This window comes from Ceratotherium simum, chromosome Y (assembly GCF_057802395.1).
Source record: "Ceratotherium simum simum isolate JZ-2026a chromosome Y, ASM5780239v1, whole genome shotgun sequence".
In the NCBI taxonomy this organism is placed as follows: Eukaryota; Metazoa; Chordata; class Mammalia; order Perissodactyla; family Rhinocerotidae; genus Ceratotherium; species Ceratotherium simum.
In genome coordinates this window covers 10,788,351-10,806,095 of record NC_141941.1, presented here as the reverse complement: position 1 = coordinate 10,806,095, position 17,745 = coordinate 10,788,351, and the positions used below count along the sequence as shown (strand labels likewise).

General features: G+C 35.2%; 1 protein-coding gene across 1 annotated transcript in view; it reads left to right on the top strand.

The window, feature by feature from the left end:
* LOC147911651 (eukaryotic translation initiation factor 2 subunit 3, X-linked-like) overlaps window positions 1-9,165 on the top strand; it is a 29,757-nt gene extending 20,592 nt beyond the window's left edge. Inside the window, exons 10-12 of the mRNA XM_087427907.1 lie at window positions 510-679; window positions 2,598-2,770; window positions 9,102-9,165. Of these exons, the coding sequence (XP_087284033.1) occupies window positions 510-679; window positions 2,598-2,770; window positions 9,102-9,165 (407 nt within the window). The remainder of the gene's footprint in view (window positions 1-509; window positions 680-2,597; window positions 2,771-9,101) is intronic.
* Window positions 9,166-17,745: the final 8,580 nt, after the last annotated feature.

The window sequence follows — 17,745 nt, the reverse complement described above, 5'->3', positions numbered from 1 at the left end:
ATTTTTTTATGCACAAAGAAATTCAGGGAACATTTTCATGTAACTTTATTGCACCAGTCTGCAAACATATAGGTAAAACAGTGCAATGACAACCCTGTATGTTTGCCAACCAGCATCAACACTTAGCAGTTTTATTTCTGCAAATTAGTCTTTATGAACTTTGTAACTGTTCAGTCCTCATTAAGGTGGACTATCTTAAATGAAATTGATTTTGAGTTAGGCAAGTATCTCATTTGCCTTTATTTATAATTTAAATCAAGAGGATATTTTTATTCTTAAGTTTCCAGCAACACTTGTTTCTAATGTTCTTGTTTTTTTTTGGATAAAGCAAGGATTTTGTATGGGAGTTTTATGAGGTTTTGATTATGTAACCATTAATATGATGTGAACATAATATAATTGGGTTAAAGTGTGTAGATACATGTTGTACTGATTGGACTAACTTTACTTTTGCAAACATTTTGAGGAATAAGAAGATGGAATATATAATATATCTTATTTTATATTAGGAGTTGGAACAAAAATAGACCCCACTTTGTGCCGGGCTGACAGAATGGTGGGGCAGGTACTTGGTGCAGTTGGAGCTTTGCCAGAGATCTTCACAGAATTAGAAATTTCCTATTTCCTACTTAGACGGCTTCTTGGTGTACGCACAGAAGGAGACAAAAAAGCAGCAAAGGTAAATTGCTTTTTGTGCTTCAAAAGCACAAACAGAGCGCACGATGTTTCAGTCAGTTTTGTTTCATTCTTTTGTAGTTAAAATGGAATTAGGAAAAAAAGAAAAGGTCAATAATTTGAAATTTTCTATGTGGCTACCAGCTATAAACCAAGTCAGATTTTTTTTTTTTTAATGAAAAAAGTGTTTGCATCACATATAACAGTTATCCTTCAATTAACGGCAGGGACATCTTCTGAGAAATGTGTTGTCGGGCAGTTTTGTTGTTGTCCAAACATTGTAGAGCATACTTAAACAAACCTAGATGGTATAGCCTGCTACACACCTAGGCTACCCCTATGGCACTTATCTTACGGGACCACCGTGGTCCATCTTGAACAAAACATTATTAATGCAGCATGTGACTATATAAAGATTTACTATTCCTACTATACATGTGACTAAAAAAATACTTAAGATTTGTTTGGCAAAGAAGGGAAATAAGCACTCATAGTTTCTGAGAAAGTATAAGTTTGTAACATATTTTCTTTTTTTTTGTGAGGAGAACAACCCTGTCCTAACATCTGCCAATTCTCCTCTTTTTTTTTTTCCGCTGAGGAAGACTGGCCCTGGGCTAACATCCGTGCCCGTCTTCTTCCACTTTATATGTGACACCGCCACACCGTGGCTTGCCAGGCAGTGCATCATTGCGTGCCTGGGATCCGAACCAGCAAACCCCAGGCCGCCGCAGCAGAGCGTACGCACTTACCCGCTTGGGCCACCAGGCCAGCCCCTCTAACATATTTTTGTAGATCAATTTGCTAATTTTAAATGTGCAACCGTTGTCCCAGCAATTGCACTACAGAGGTCTTTTTTTTGAGAGTGGTAGGAAAATACCGTTTACAAAAGAATGTGAGATACATTAAACATATTTGACATTAAAAGATCTGAAGATATGATAAGCTTGGGAGAGAAGTGGCAAAAGAGCAATATAGCGTTCTATATTAGCTTTTTAATACTGGGCTTTTTATAGTAACAAAGTCTATTCTCTACCTTATTACCACCATCAAATTCTATTCTTCAGTTTTTCTTTATTTCTTACTAATGGTTGATGTGGTGCTTAAAATTTAACCTGTCCTTCATGTATGCACCTTCAGATTGAATATATTCTTCCCATTACAGTACTCAAAATTCTGTGTGTATGTGGTCATAAAGTCCTTTTCATATTAGGAAAAAATCATGGTCATGAAAAAGCAATACGAAAGAAATTGTTTTGATTGTGAGTCATGTACTTATAAAACTTGTTTGGCATTTTTTGGAGTTCTTTAAATAAAGATTTATGTTTCTTATTCTTTCACTTTTAATGAAACAGGAAGCCCTTAAAAATACCTATCTGAATTTGAGCATTAGGCTGTCAGTGTAGACAGCAGCAGTAAACAATAGAGCAGTTAATAGTTCTAGTAATTATATGGTCATTATTAGAAGTATAACAGCTAATAAGTATGTGGTAGGTATTACTGAACTTTACAGAGGCCAGAAAATTGAAGTACCTAGTTTACATTACATCAATGGAATTAGACCTCCAGAGCCCACTTAACTATTGTATTTTTCTTGTCTTACTGCATCTTTCAGGAATTTTGTAAACCTTTTCTGCCATAAGCCTCTTCAGAATTTTTTAAGCGCTATGTTGATTGATCTCTGCTATGCTCAGTAGCTTATTTTAGAGGTAGACCTTGTATGAATTCAATGAGTGCTAAATAAACCTTTCTTTTGATACTTGTAAGATGTATATCATTCAAATCCCATTATGTAATTTCTGCAGAATTTTTTTTTTTTTTTCATATTTTGCTTAGTTCCAACAGTATTTGGTAATTCTAACTTTATTTTGGAAAGCATTCTCTTAATTTAAGGGTTTATTTTTTTCTCAATTTATTTCCCCCAGGTGCAGAAGCTGTCTAAGAATGAAGTGCTTATGGTGAACATAGGATCCTTGTCGACCGGAGGAAGAGTTAGTGCAGTTAAGGCTGACTTGGGTAAAATAGTTCTCACTAATCCTGTATGCACAGAAGTAGGAGAAAAAATTGCCCTCAGCCGAAGAGTTGAGAAACATTGGCGGTAAGTTTTTCAGCTTTACCACTGTCTAATTCAGAAAAACGGTATATTTTCTTGTGGTGTATTATTTCTTGATGGTAAATGTACACACACACAGTTTTCCTTGAATTGAGTAGTTCTGGTGGCTTTCACTCTGATCTATATATTTGGAAGACTGAAACCTGTATTTCTAAACCTGATTTGTAAAAGCTACAGTTCACTTTTTTACTGCAGCTGGCTTTCCTTCAATCTCAGACACATCTATATAAAGTTTTTAGAATCAATATTTCAGTTTTCTTTGACTTTTTATTTATATACAGTATTCATATTCATATACATGTGCATATATAAACATGTAACTTAGTTGTTTTCTAAGCTACTGAATAGGTTAGGTCTCCTGGACCTGTGAATATTTCAGTGAGTATTTCCTAATAAGAATATTCTTTTATAAACCAGTTCAGTAATTTTTGTATGTGTGAGGAAGATTGGCCCTGAGCTAATGTCTGTTGCCAGTCCTCCTCTTTTTGCTTAAGGGAGTATTGTCTCTGCGCTAACATCTGTGGCCATCTTCCTCTGTTTTGTATGTGGGACGCCACCACAGCATGGTTTGGTGAGTGGTGTGTAGGTCTGCACCCTGGATCTGAACCTGCAAACCCCAGGCCACTAAAGCAGAGCATACAAACTTAACCACTATGCCACTGGGCTGGCCCAGTTCAGGAATTTTAACATTGATAAAATACTAAAACCTGCACCGTATAATCCAATTTTGTCACTTGTCTCAATATTTTCCTTTATTGCATTTTCAGTGCTCCAGCTCAGGTTCACACATTTCATTTATTTTTTCTGTTTCTATAGTCTCTTTAATATGGAACTTCTTTTACCTCTCTGTCTTAATGTGAATTGATGTTTAAACAATACAAGCCTGCTTCAATCTGTCTAATGTTTTCTCGTACTTCTTCTAATAAGAGAAAATAGGTAAACTCAAAGTGAGAGGCCCCATAATTATTAGTCACCCTTGGCTCTTGGTTCTTTTTGCACTACCTACCTTAGTTATTGAGTGTTACCTGAATACTATGCCCCATGATGATCTCTTATCATTTATCATCTAGCAGATTTATCTAACTTAGTAGGAATATTTAAAAAGTGAAGTTTTGTTACCGTTTAAGTAAGTAGTCCTGCTCTGTTGTGATTTATGTTCATTTGACTTTACTGTTTCCTCTATTATGAACATGATTTCCACAGTATTAAATAAGTATAAATAATATAAAACTTTCAAAGATCTATCATTTAGCATGAATGGCACATTTCCTGAATTAGGACAAGTTTTGAAAACAGAATCTTTTTCTGTCTGCCCACTATATTATAAGAGAATTCTATCCAAATAAAATTTCACACTTGGCTTGAAATTCTAAAATATATTGCTTAAAAGAAATAAGTAAACATCTGAATAATCTCCTTACGTTGGTTTTAATTGTGCTAAAATACACATATAAAATTAACCATCTTAACATTTTTAAGTAGCAGTACCATTCGTTGGTATTTAGTACATTGCCATTGTTGTACAACTGCCAACTATCGTGCATCTTCAGAACTCTTCATCCTGCATAATAGAACTCCCTGTGCCCATTGAACAATGCCTTCAGTCTCCCTATCACCCAGTCCTGGCAACCACCATTTTACTTTCTGGCTTTTTGAGTTTGACTACTCTAGATACCTCATAAATGTACAATCATACGATATTTGTCTTTTTGTTACGGGCTTATTTTGTGTAAATAAAACATTTTGTTTATTAGTTCATTCATGGATGAACACGAGAATTACTTCCACTTTTTGGCTGTTGTGCTTGATGCTGCTACGACTGTAGGTATACAAATATCTGTATCTTTTCATGTCTCTACTCTCAATAATTTTGGGGATATATACCCAGGAGCGGAATTGGCTGGATTGTAGCGTGATTCTGTTTTTAATTTATGTGGAACCGTACACATACCAATTTTCATAGTAGCTGTCAGTAAGTTTTGGTATGTTATACTTTCATTTTCATTTCATTCAAGATATTTTCTAATGTATTTGGTGCTGTCTTCTTTGGCCCATTTGTTGTCAAAGACTGTGTTGTTTTAATTTCCACACTTTTGTAGATTTTTCAGTTGTTCTTCTGCTTTTCATTTCTAGGTTATTCCATTGTTATCAGAAATGGAACTGGAAATTTTTTACTTCAGTCCTTTTAAATTTATTAAAACTTGATTTATGGCCTAACATATGATCTGTACTGAAGAGTATACCGTAGGTATTTGAGAAAAAAGTGCACCGCCTAAAGGTGTTTCAGTCAGTGAAGGACTATGTACTACAGGTGTCCTATAAGATTAATATGATGTAGCCTAGGTATGTAGTAGGGGATACCATCTAGGTTTGTGTAAGTACACTGTGTGGTGTTTACATGACCAAATCCCCTAATGACGCATTTCTCAATGTAGCCTTGTTGTTAAGTGATGCATGACTGTATTGCTTTTCTTGGCTGTAGTAAGTAGTCTGTGTATGTCTGTTAGGCCCAGTTAATTTATAGTGTTGTTCATGTCCTCTATTTCCTCACGGACCTTCTGTCTCCTTGTTTTGTCCATATTGAAAGTGCATTATTGAAGTTTCCTCTTATTGTAGACCTGTGTGTTTCTCCTTAAGTTCTGTAAACATTTACTTACTATGTTTAGGAGCTCTAGTGTTTGGTGCATATATGTTTTAATTGTTATATCTTCCTAGTGAATTGACCCTTTTATCATTATCTAATGTACTTGTCTCTCATACAGTTTTTACATTAAAGTCTATTGTGTCTGATATTATCATAATCACTGATGTTTTTTTTTTTCCCCTGAGGAAGATTGGCCCTAAGCTAAGATCTGTTGCCTATCTTCCTCTTTTTTTGCTTGAAGAAGATTGTCCCTGAGCTAACATCTGTTAGCAGCCATCTTCTTCTGTTTTGTATGTGGGTCGCCTCCACAGCATGGCTGATGAGTGCTGAAGGTTATTGCCCAGGATCTGATCCTGCAAACCTGGGCTGCTGAAGTGGAGCCTGCCAAATTTAACCACTACACCACGGGGCACCCCCCACACCCCTACTTTCTGCATGAAATATTTTCTTCCATTCTTTCACTTTAAACCTGTGCATGTTCTAAAGTGAGTCTTTTTGTAGACAGCATGTGGTTGGATCCTGTTTTTTTATCCATTTCACCAATCTGTGTCTTTTTATTGTGCAGTTTAATCTGTATACACTTAAAGTAGCTACTTACATGGAAGGACTTACCATTACCATTTTATTATTTGTTTTCTGTACGTGGCTTTTTTGTTTCTCATTTCATCTCTTCTTGCCTTCCTTTGTGTTGGGTTGATTTTTTTGTAGTAACACATTTTGCTTGCTTGCTTGTTTCCTTTTGTGAATATAGATAGATTTTGTGGGGATTATTATAGGATTACATATAACATCTTAAAATTATAACCGATTCAAAACTGCTAACAGCTGGAAAAAACTTCACCTACAAAAACTCTACTCCTTTTAAAGATGTATCTATGAAGTTACTGTTACTGATGTCACAAATAAATTACATCTTTACATATTTTATACCCATTAACATAACATAGATTTATCATTACTTTTAATGTATTTGTGATTTAGGTTCTATGCACCAAAATTAAGTAATACAGGTTACTGTATTTGTCTGTTTCCCTTTACCAAGTGAGCATTCTGTTTTCATAGGTCTTTGTGTTGCTGTCCATCAATTTTCATTTCAACTTAAAGGACTTTCTTTGGCATTTCTTATAGAGCAGGTCTAGTGATAATGAATTTGCTCAGCTTTTGTTTACATTTATCTTTCATTTCTGAAAGCAGTTTTGCTAGATACAGTGTTCTTGGTTGATTTTTTTTTTTCTTTCAGCACTTTGAATATATCATCCCACTGTCCTTTAGCCTGCAAGGTAAATGCTGAGAAATCCACTGATAATCTTGTGAAAGCTCCCTCATATATACTGATTCTTTTTTCTCTTGTTGTTTTCATAGTCTCTCTCTGTTTACTTGAGACATATCACCATGTGTTTTGATGTGGTTCTCTTTGGGTTTATTCTAATTGGAGTTTTATGGGCTTCCTGAATTTATCCGTTCATTTTTTCCCTCAATTTTGTGAAATTTTCAGTCATTATTTCTTTATGTAAGCCCAGTACCGCTCCTCTGTCTATCTTCTCTTTCTGTAACTCCCATATATATGTAGGATCCTTTTGATGGTATCCATAAGTTCCTCAGTTGATGTTCACTTTTTTCTTCATTCTTTTTTTCTTTCACTTCTCAGACTCAATAGTTTCAAATCAGACCTGTCTTCAAGGTCACCAATCTATTTGCTGATTCTATTACAGTCTGTTGTTTTACCTTCCTAGTGAGTTTTTCAGTTGTTCTGTATTTTTCAGCTCCAGAATTTGTTTAGTTTTTTATAAATTCTCTTTGTTTAATTCTTATTTTGTTTATATATTATTTATCTTATTTCCTTTAGCCCTCTGTGTTCTCCTTTAGCTCTTTCAGCATATTTAAGACCCTCGTTTTAAAGCCTTTCTCAAGTAAGTCCAAGGCCTGTGTTTCTTTAGGGTTGGTTTCTAAAGATTTTTCTTTTGAATGGGCAACGTTTCATGTTTCTCAGTATCTTTGTATGCCTTGTTGTCTTTTATTTAAAATTGGGCATTTGAAAAAACGGCCACCTCTCCCAGTCCTTGCAGACTAGCTTCATGCAGGAAAAGACCTTCGCTAATCAACCAAGTATGAAGGCTTGTGGTCTTCTCAGGCCTTTTCTGGGCATGCATTTTTTCTGGAGTGGTGTCTGTTCTTCCCAATTCTCCTGTATACATAGCCACTTTAAATGTCTTAATTTCCCCAGGTGTCACCCTTGCTTCTCATTTGAGCTTCTTTTACTGTATTCCTCTGCTCAGAATCTCTTGCCCTAAGACATCCACAGTCTGCAGTCCCTCTGAAGCTTTTACTCACCATGGTACTACTACACTACTGCTTTCAGGAGTCTAGCACCTGATAAACAACAGTTGCACAGTTGTCTCAGCACTATGAGACAGGCAAGACAGAAACTAATCCCTTGAGCAGTCCCTGGGCAAGATAGAAGTTTGAAAACGAGTTTTACTTTTTCCCTTCTGTCTCATGGAAGGAACCAGGGATTGGTTAGCTTCCTCTCACTATGATGCACTGTGTAAGCAAATCGCACAAAATTTCCTTCCAACTCGAGTGTATTTTTTTTGTTGGTTATGTGTTTGGTTGCTGCAGATCTGCAAAACTGCTTTGGTTAGTATGCTCTTTACTTGCTGTTTCTGTGGGAGAACAAGGGCCTGAAAACTTCAAATTCCACATTTTTGCTATCTTTCTTCCTTCCATTGTATTGTTTAAGAATTGTAGTTTTTACTGATGTTTAGGTCCTCTTTGTTGTAGAACCTAAAGTTTTAGCAATCCAGTCTGATCACCAGAGCAGACTTTTTGGTTCCTCTGCTATCCAAAGTCTTCTGTTTATTGGCTATATGTTCTAATTCTGCCCTTAGTTTCCTTTGCTTATTTCCCTCTAAAGGCATTATAATCTGTTGTAAGAGGCGTTTTTCAAAGAAAAAAGGATTTATAATGACATTTTTTTTTAATTAGGCTGATGTGTTTTGTCTATAGGCATGGTTCCTTAAGGGGACCTAAAGTGCTTTATTTGCTGATTCTGATTTGGTGGGTATATATATATATATATATGTTTTTTTTTTTTTTTAAACAGTTTTATTTTATTTATTTATTTTTTTGTGAGGAAGATCAGCCCTGAGCTAACATCCATGGTCATCCTCCTCTTTTTGCTGAGGAAGACTGGCTCTGAGCTAACATCTATTGCCAATCCTCCTCCTTTGTTTTTTCCCCCAAAGCCCCAGTAGATGGTTGTATGTCATAGTTGCACAGTCTTCTGTTTGCTGTATGTGGGATGCGGCTTCAGCATGACCGGAGAAGTGGTGCGTCAGTGCGCGCCCGGGATCCGAACCCAGGCCGCCAGTAGCGGAGTGCGTGCACTTAACCGCTAAGCCACGGGGCCAGCCCCTTGTGGGTATATTTTTTTAGAGAAAGATGAGCATACTTATGGCAGCAACTTATTTCCTTTTCTTGTTGTTCATGCTGGACAAAACCCATGTCTAAGGCTCTAGGAATCTGAGAAGATAATATGGACTTTTCTTTATAGAGGGATATTATAGGAACAAGTTTGAATTTAGAGTAAAGTAAAATCAGTTGTCAAGATTTTATGATAATGCTAATGAAATGGATTGGAAGTTCATAATTTCTTTTATTTTCATTTTGCAGTTTAATTGGTTGGGGTCAGATAAGAAGAGGAGTAACCATCAAGCCAACAGTAGATGATGACTGAAGAATATGAGTTAAATAATACATTTGGATGAAGTCGGCGTATCTCTTAAGAACCTGGGCATGTAATATTTCACAGTTCATTACCTTAGTAGAAACTATAAAGTTATTTTTATTTTCTTGTGATGAAAATTTAACCTCTTATTACTAAAATAAGTAATAGGGTCTACAATAACTGTGAAAATGGGCATATTGATGCATTTAATATGCATTTTAGCAGAAATGAATAATTGCTAAAGTGTCAAATTTGTACATCAGTTCAGGTTTGAAATGAAAGTGCTGTTACACCACCTTTGCTATAGTACACATACCACTGAACCTGTTTGAAATAAAGTTTTTCTTCTTATTTTTTCATGATTCTTTGAGTATTTCCAGGTTTGAAGGCTGTTGCACCAGTAAAAACTTGAAGACACAAAGTCTCTGAAAATCAGCTCCCTTTTTACCCCATGTTTATGTTGCCTTCTCTTTAAAATTTAGAATGAAAATAAATAGATTCATATTAAATTATCTTTTAGAGCATGAGTACTCATTTACATGGATGAACATTTCCTGTCCCTTACTTGGAACACAGTTCCTAGCCTGGAACACAGGAAGCTTCAACCAGTTTTACTTACCTCTGCCTTTGATGCCCTGTACTTATTTTTCATTGGTTACTCCTTAGAGCCAAAGTCTCTTCCTATTGGAAAATATGGTTTTACCAACTAATTCTGGATAAGTAAGAAAGATCCTTCTGAATCTTATATTGTTTTATCTTAATTCTTTAATTTATATGGTCATAACATGGATTGTAGCACTAGTAATTTTTTGCTGCTATCATATACTGAGTATTTTTGTCTTCTTTCTTAAAACACTCACTTGAAGTTATTAGCAGTTGTCAAAGTGGGCATATTGGTGATTGTGATCCACATTTCAAAAAAATAAGAGCTTCCAGAAGACAAGATGCTGATATTATAAGCAATTTGCCAAGGAAGGTAAATTGTAATTGTATTTAATGATCTGTTTTTGTTATTCCACATATATTGAATGATTGTGAATCCACTCACAAATGACTTGTTCATGAACTAGCCAGTCTATAATAACATATGTTTAAAAATGGATAATTTGTTATGATATGATACACAGAGACTCACATAAATCTTTTCTGGTATTGATTATATTTTTTTTTTTTAAAAAGCATAAAGACAGTTGTAACCTTAAGGCTATTGGAGTCATATGGGTCATAAATTTATTTTAAGAAGAAAAATGTGGTTTTATTCCCCTGTAAAAATGCATTTAGTTGAACAGTTTTCCATATGATTTCAGGAGCTTCACAGAGCCACTGTAGTCCTTCCATAAATTTCACAGTAAGAATTCCTGTAATCTAACCTGTGCCTGAAGAAACTACTATTAAGCATTTATTGAGTTCTTACCTTGTGCTTTGCGCTCTTTTAAGTTGTTTATATATAGTGTGTTTGTCCCAAAACCCCACTGAACTAGGCACTTTTGTCCTTAGTTTACCGTTGAAGAGACAGAGGCACAAAGAAGATAAGTTTGCCCAAGTCCCACAGCTAATAAGCAACATAACTGAAATTCAAACTTAAGTCATCTGGCTCCAGAGTTTATACTGTTAACTGTGAAATCACACTGCCTCTTTTGGACAATGTATTTTCCAGTTGGTGGGTGTAGTGCTTTATATTTGCCTATGAGATAAAGCTTCATAGATGTGCCATTCAAAAGCTTTTCATTTGTCCTGACTTTTTTTTTCCTGCCTGTTTTATTACTTGTGCTCTTACTGTTTTGTCCTGCTTGTGGTAGTACTGCTTGTTCTTTTACTGAGATCTCCCTCTATAATAGGAGGACTCATCAATTCCACTTTTTGGTTGTATCAGTCTTTTCTTTTCATATGTTGAAAATAAGTTGGGCAGACTGTGTCTTTTATACTAATGAAGTAAATATCTGTGTTTGGCTAGTGAAACTTACTTGTTATTAGTGTAGCTATACCAGCTTAAATTTGGTTGGTATCTGCCTAGCAAATCTTTTAATCATTGGCCTTTGGTTTCAACTGTAATTTTAGCCAAGGTTAAAATAAAGCATTTGCAATTAAAATTTTTTAGTTCTATAGGAGATTAGGGAATATTTATGTTTGTATGAGCACAGAATACAATGAACACAGCACTTTTAAGTTTGGTTTCTACACTGTAACTAGGACACAGCCTAGGATGTGTTATTGGTGCTTTACTAACAAATCACTTAAATGCTACACATCATAAATTCATATTTAAAGTAGGACTTAGCCCACGATAAGATCATTGGGAGAACATTTAGAGGTTTTTAAATAATCTTCCCTAAGAATTCAATAATACTTTTGAATTTAGCTTTGTATAAAATATTTCTGTGCGAAAGACTATGTAACTGAATTATGGGGAGTGAAAGATCTGTTGCTCATTCTGTGATTATGACCATGGAAGGGTCTAAATCTTCAAAAATGGAATGTGTTGGACGGAGGTGGTGGTTTCAAATTATAAGCAGAGACTAAGAAAATATTAGCTTTTCCTATCATTTCTCTCAATACTTTCTCATTGAAAAGTCATAAACAGTGAAGGTAGTACTCTGGGTGATGTTTTTCTCAGTTATTTGTCATTGTGGACCTCTTTCTTTTTTTTTTTTTTTTTTTTTTAAAGATTTTATTTATTTTATTTTTTCCCCCCAAAGCCCCAGTAGATAGTTGTACGTCATAGCTGCACATCCCTCTAGTTGCCGTATGTGGGACTCGGCCTCAGGATGGACGGAGAAGTGGTGCCTCAATGCGCACCCGGGATCCGAACCCGGGCCACCAGCATTGCAGCGCGCGCACTTAACCACCAAGCCACAGGGCCGGCCCAATGTGGACCTCTTTCTGACATAAGTAAAATCAACTTTTTAGAACTCATGGGTAAGAGAAGTGAGCAAAAGGGCCCAAACAAAAAGTTAATTACAAGATAAAAGGATTTTTACTTAAAAGGAAAATTTTAACAGATTGAGGATATTACTACTACTAATGGTAGCAGTGGAAATTATTTGGATTCTAAGCGTGCCAGATGACCAAGTTTCACAAAGGGGCACCTCTTTGTTTCATTTTGCTTTTAAATGCTACAAACAAATCTAAAATGCTGTGAATTTTAGATCTGGGAATGGAAACAATGGGGATAAGAAATTATATTCTCACTGACCTTTCTGTCCCTCCATGTTCAGGAGTGACAATTTAAAAAATGCTTGTTCATGTGTTAATGTGCCTAAACTGTAGTTATTATTTCTCCTTCTTTACAGAAAGGGATTATTTCTTCTAAAAAACTGTAACCACCTTTGTTTATTCAAATACATTAATTGAATGTCCTATAGTTGTTCAAATGACAAGATCTTAGAAGTAAATTCTTCCTGGAAAAAAGTACTTTTGTAGAATAGGAAACTAAATCTACTTCATGTAGAATTTGAAATGTTAATGAGAGGAGGAAAGGGATCAGGAGTAATCTGTGTAAATTAAACGATTGGTTAGACTAAATTTAGGTTAGGTTTGCTTTTATTTCTCGTTTGCTGAGGGTTTTCGTCTATCCAGACTGTTTTTTTTATTTGTTAGTTTTTCAAATTATGTTGATTAATTTTTTTAATGTTAATCCAGCCCTTCATTCCTGGAACAGCATACTTGATGTACCTGTTTAATACATTATTGGCGTTTTTTGGGTCTCTAGTTTTTTGGGTTTTTTTTTTGACTTAGTTTCATTTTGGTATCAGTTAATGCTGACTTCTTAGAATGGGTTGGGGAGTATTGCCTCTTCAACATTTTGGTGAATTTGTGTAGAATTAGTATTACTTCTTGCTTAAGTGAATGAAAGAATTCACTGAAAGCCACATAAGCCATCCAAGTCCCACACACCCTTTTTTTTTTGTGAATGTGGAAACATTTTTACCTACAATTTATGGTTTTTCCCTAGATGTAAAGCTATTCAGATTATTCAGCTTTCTTGAGTTTTAGAAGTTTTTTGTCTTTAAAAATTTGTGCGTTTGATATAAGTTGTAAATGTATTGGAATAAAATTATTGAGATTCTATCATCCTTTTGGTATAGTACAGTCTATAGTGTTACAACCTGTTTCATTCCTGATATTGGTAATTTGTATGTTCTTTCTTTTTTTTCCCTACTCAGCTAGCTTAGAGGTTTATGAACTTAATCATCTTATCAAAGTGTAAGCTTTTATTTTTTTCTCTGTTTTCTTATGTCAATATTGATTCCTATGTTTAAAAAGAAATCTCTTCCCTCCACTTTGTCTAGCTCTAATTTGCTCTTCTTTTCTCTAGTTTCCTCAGTTGGAAGCTAAGAGTTTTTTCCCAACATATCCATTTAGTATTATAAATTTCCCTTTAAGTACTGCTTTAGTTGCATCCGATATATTTTGAAATGTACCATTTTCATATTGAATTTATGTAATTTTTTTCCTTTGAGATTGTCTCAAAGGAAATACCTTTAAAGACTCTGTGATGGATGAGTATTTAAGGTATGCTGATTAATTCCCAAGTATTTGGGAGTTTGCCAGATATCTTTCTGTTACTTGGTTTATAAGTTAATTTCTTTATAGTCCACAAAAGCACATTTTATGATTTATATTTTTAAACTTTGTTAGTGTTAATTTTGTGGCCCGGAATATGGTACATTTTGGTGAGTGTTCTGTATACACTTAAAAAGAGTGGGTATATATATAGTGCTCTTGTTAGAATGTTCTTTATCAATTAGGTCCAAATTGAGGGTGCTGCTCAAGTCATCTATATCCTTATGGATGTTTTGCTTACTTATTTATCAGTTTGAGAGAGGGTTATTAATATCTCCAGTTATAGTTGCGTGTTTGTGTATTTCTGCTTTAAGACATATGAGGCTTTTTAAAAAACAGCTTTATTGAAATATAATTAACTTCCATACAGTTCACCAATTTAAAGTATACAATGCAGTGGTGTTTTAGTGTATTCACAGATATGTGGAACAATCACCACGATCAGTTTTAGAACATATCATCATCTTAAGAAGAAACCCTGCACTCTTTAGCTATTACCCTCTCCCTATACCATACACCCCTGCCCAGCCCTAACCACCGCTAATCCACTTTTCATCTCCATAGATTTCCCCATTCTGGACATTTCATATGAACAGAATCATATAATATGTGGTCTTTTGTGACTGGCATCTTCACTTAGCATGTTTTCATCCTTGTGTGTTGTAGCATGTACCACTGCTTCATTTTTTTTTTATAGCCAAGTATTGCATTGTATAGATACACCACATTGTGTTTATCCATTTGCTATTTGAGAGACATTTGGATTGTTTCAGACTTTTGACTCTTAGGCATAATGATGCTACAAGCATTCATCTCCACGTTTTTGAGTGGATGTATATTTTAGTTACCTAGGAGTGGAATCACTTGGCATGATAACTATGTTTAATCATCTGAGGAACTATCAGACTCTTTTTCCAAAGTGGCTGCACCATTTTACATTCCCACCAGCAGTGTGTGAGAATTCTGATTTCCCTGTCCTTGCCACACTTCTTTGTTATCTTACATTTTTATTTTACTGACCCTAGTTAAGTGTGAAGTGAAACCTTATTGTGGTGCTGACTTGTATTTTCCATCATATGATTAATGATGTTGAGTATCTTTTGATGTGTTTATTGTGTATTTGTATGTATTCTTTGTAAAAATGTCTATTCAGATTATTTGTTCATTTTTTAATTGGTTAATTTGTCTTATTGAGTTGGAAGAGTTTTTTACACATTCTGGGTTCCAAGAGCCTTAGCAGTAGTAAGATTTGCAAATATTTTGTCTGGTGGGTTGATTGCACTTTTTTTTTTTTTATGAGGAACATCAGCCCTGAGCTAACATCTGTCGCCAGTCCTATTTTTGCTGAGGAAGACTGGCCCTGGGCTCACATCCATGCCCATCTTCCAGCACTTTATATGGGACACCACCACAGCATGGCTTGACAAGCAGTGCATCAGTGGGCAACCGGGATCCAGACCCTGGTCTGCCACAGCTGAGCGTGTGCACTTAACCACTACACCTGGGGGCCCATCTGATTTCACTTCTTAATAGTGTCCTTTGAAGCACAGAAGTTTTGATTTGAATGCAGTTTAGTTTATGTATTTTTGTTGTTATTCATGCATTTGGTGGCGTATCTAAGAATCCTTTGTCATATACAGGGTCATGGAGACTTAAGTTTATGTTTTCTTTTAAGAGTTTTACAGTTTTAGCTTTTACATTTAGGTTGTTGATCCATCCAAGTTAATTTTTGTTTATGATTTGAGGTGAGAGTCCAGCAGTTCTTTTTCATTTGGGTATCCAGGTGTTTCAGATCCGTTTGTTGAAAAGTCTGTTGCTGGGGTCGGCCTGGTGGCATAGTGGTTAAGTTTGCATACTCCACTTCTGGTAGCCCAGGGCTCGCAGGTTCAGATCCTGGGTGTGGACTTAGGCACCATTTGCCAAGCCGCGTTGTGGCAGGCGTCCCACATAAAGTGGAGGGAGATGAGCACAGATATTAGCCCAGGGCCAATCTTCCTTAGCAAAACGAGGAAGATTGGCAACAGATGTTAGCTCAGGGCTAGTCTTCCTCACAGAAAAAAAAAAAAAGAAAAGTCTATTCCTTCTCCATGGTATAGTGCTGGTACCCTTGTCAAAAATCAGTTGACCATAGCTATATAGCTTTATTTCTGTACTCTCAATTCTATTTCATACCTTAATAGTACACAAATAAAGCGAAGTCTAAGACATTATTTGTCCTTCCTTGTGCCTGTACCACACTGTCTTAATAACTGTTGCTTATAGTAGGTTTTAAATTCGTGAATGTCCGCCTACTTTGTTCTTTTCAAGATTGTTTTGGCTCCTCTAGGTCCTTGCAATTTCATATAAATTTTTGTATACACTTGTCAATTTCTTCAAAGAAGCCAACTGGGATTGAGATAAGAACTACATTAAGTTTATCTCAGTTTGTTAAGTATTGTTATCTTAACAATGTTAAATCTTCCTATCCGTGAACATGGGATGTTTTTTTTCAGTTATTTAGATATTTAATTACTTAAAAAAATAATTTATATTTTTCAGAGTATAAATTTTGTGCTGCTTTTGTTAAATTTATTTACAATATTTTATTATTTTTGATGATTATTGTAAATTGAATTGTTTTCTCAATTTCATATTTGGATTTTTATTGCTAGTCAGTAGAAATATAGTTGATTTTTTCTATATATTGATCACGTATCCTGCAACCTTGCTGAACTCATTTATGAATTCTAACAGACTTTTAGCAGATTCTTTAGGATTTTCTAAATATAAAGTATGTTCTAATAAAGTTTTACTTCCTCCTTGCCAATCATGCTGCTTTTATTCTTTCTTGTATAATAACTGGAACCTTTTGTTGCCTACCTACCTAGAAATTCCAGTACAATGTTGAATAGAAGTGACAAGAGTAAATCTTCTTTTCTTATGCTTAATCTTAGAAGATAATTATCCAATCTTTTGTGTTAAGTATAATGTTAGTATTTTTTTTATAGATGTTCTATATCAGATTGAGGAAGTTCCTTTCTATTCCTGTCTTTTGAGTGTTCCTGTCACGTAAGAGTCTTGGCTTTTGTTATGTGCTTTTTCTGCATCTATTCAGGTGGTTGTGTGATTTTTGTTTTTTATTTTGATATGATATATTGCATTAATTGATGTAAGATTGTATTAGTTTGCTGGGGCTGCCATATGAAGTACCACAGATGAGGTGGTTTAACAACAAAAATTTATTTTCTCACAGTTCTGGAAGCTGAAAGTCAAAAATCCAAGTCTTGGCAGATTTGGTGTCTCCTGAGGCTTCTCTCCGTGGCTTGCAGATGGCTACGTGATGCTTTGTCCTCAGATCTTTTCTCTGTTTGTGTGCATTGCTGCTGTTTTCTTTTTCCCATCCACATCCCTGGTATCCAAATTTCCTGTTCCTATAAGAACAGCAGTCAGACTGGATTAGGGCCCACACAATGGCCCGATTTTGCTCTAATTTTTCCTCTTTAAAGGCCATATCTCCCAATACAGTACATTCTGAGGCACTGGGGGGGTTAGGACTTCAACATGAATGTGGAGGGAGTGGTGGATAATTCAGCCTAGAATGATGTATGTTACATTGATTGATATCATATTTTGACCCATCCTTGAATTCCTTGGATAAATATCAGTTGATCATAGTATATAATCCTTTTAATATGATGCTAGATTAGGTTAATTGAGGTTTTTGCATCCGTATTCATGAGGGATGTTGATTTGTCATTTATTTGTGGTATCTTTGTCTGACTGGTATTGTGGTACTGCAGGCATTGTGGTATGAATTATGACGTTTCTCAATTTTTTGGAAAAGTTGAATGTTCCAATTTTGATTTCTGTTTTAGTCATTTGATTCTTCTTTCTTTTTTCCTTTTTTTCAGTATACCTAAAGCTGTGTCAATTTTGTTTACTTTCAGAGAACCAGCTCTTGGTTTCATTGGTTTTCTCTGTTGCTTTTATATACTCTTTCATATATTTTGCTCTACTCTGTTATTTTCCTTGTTCTGCCAGGTGTGG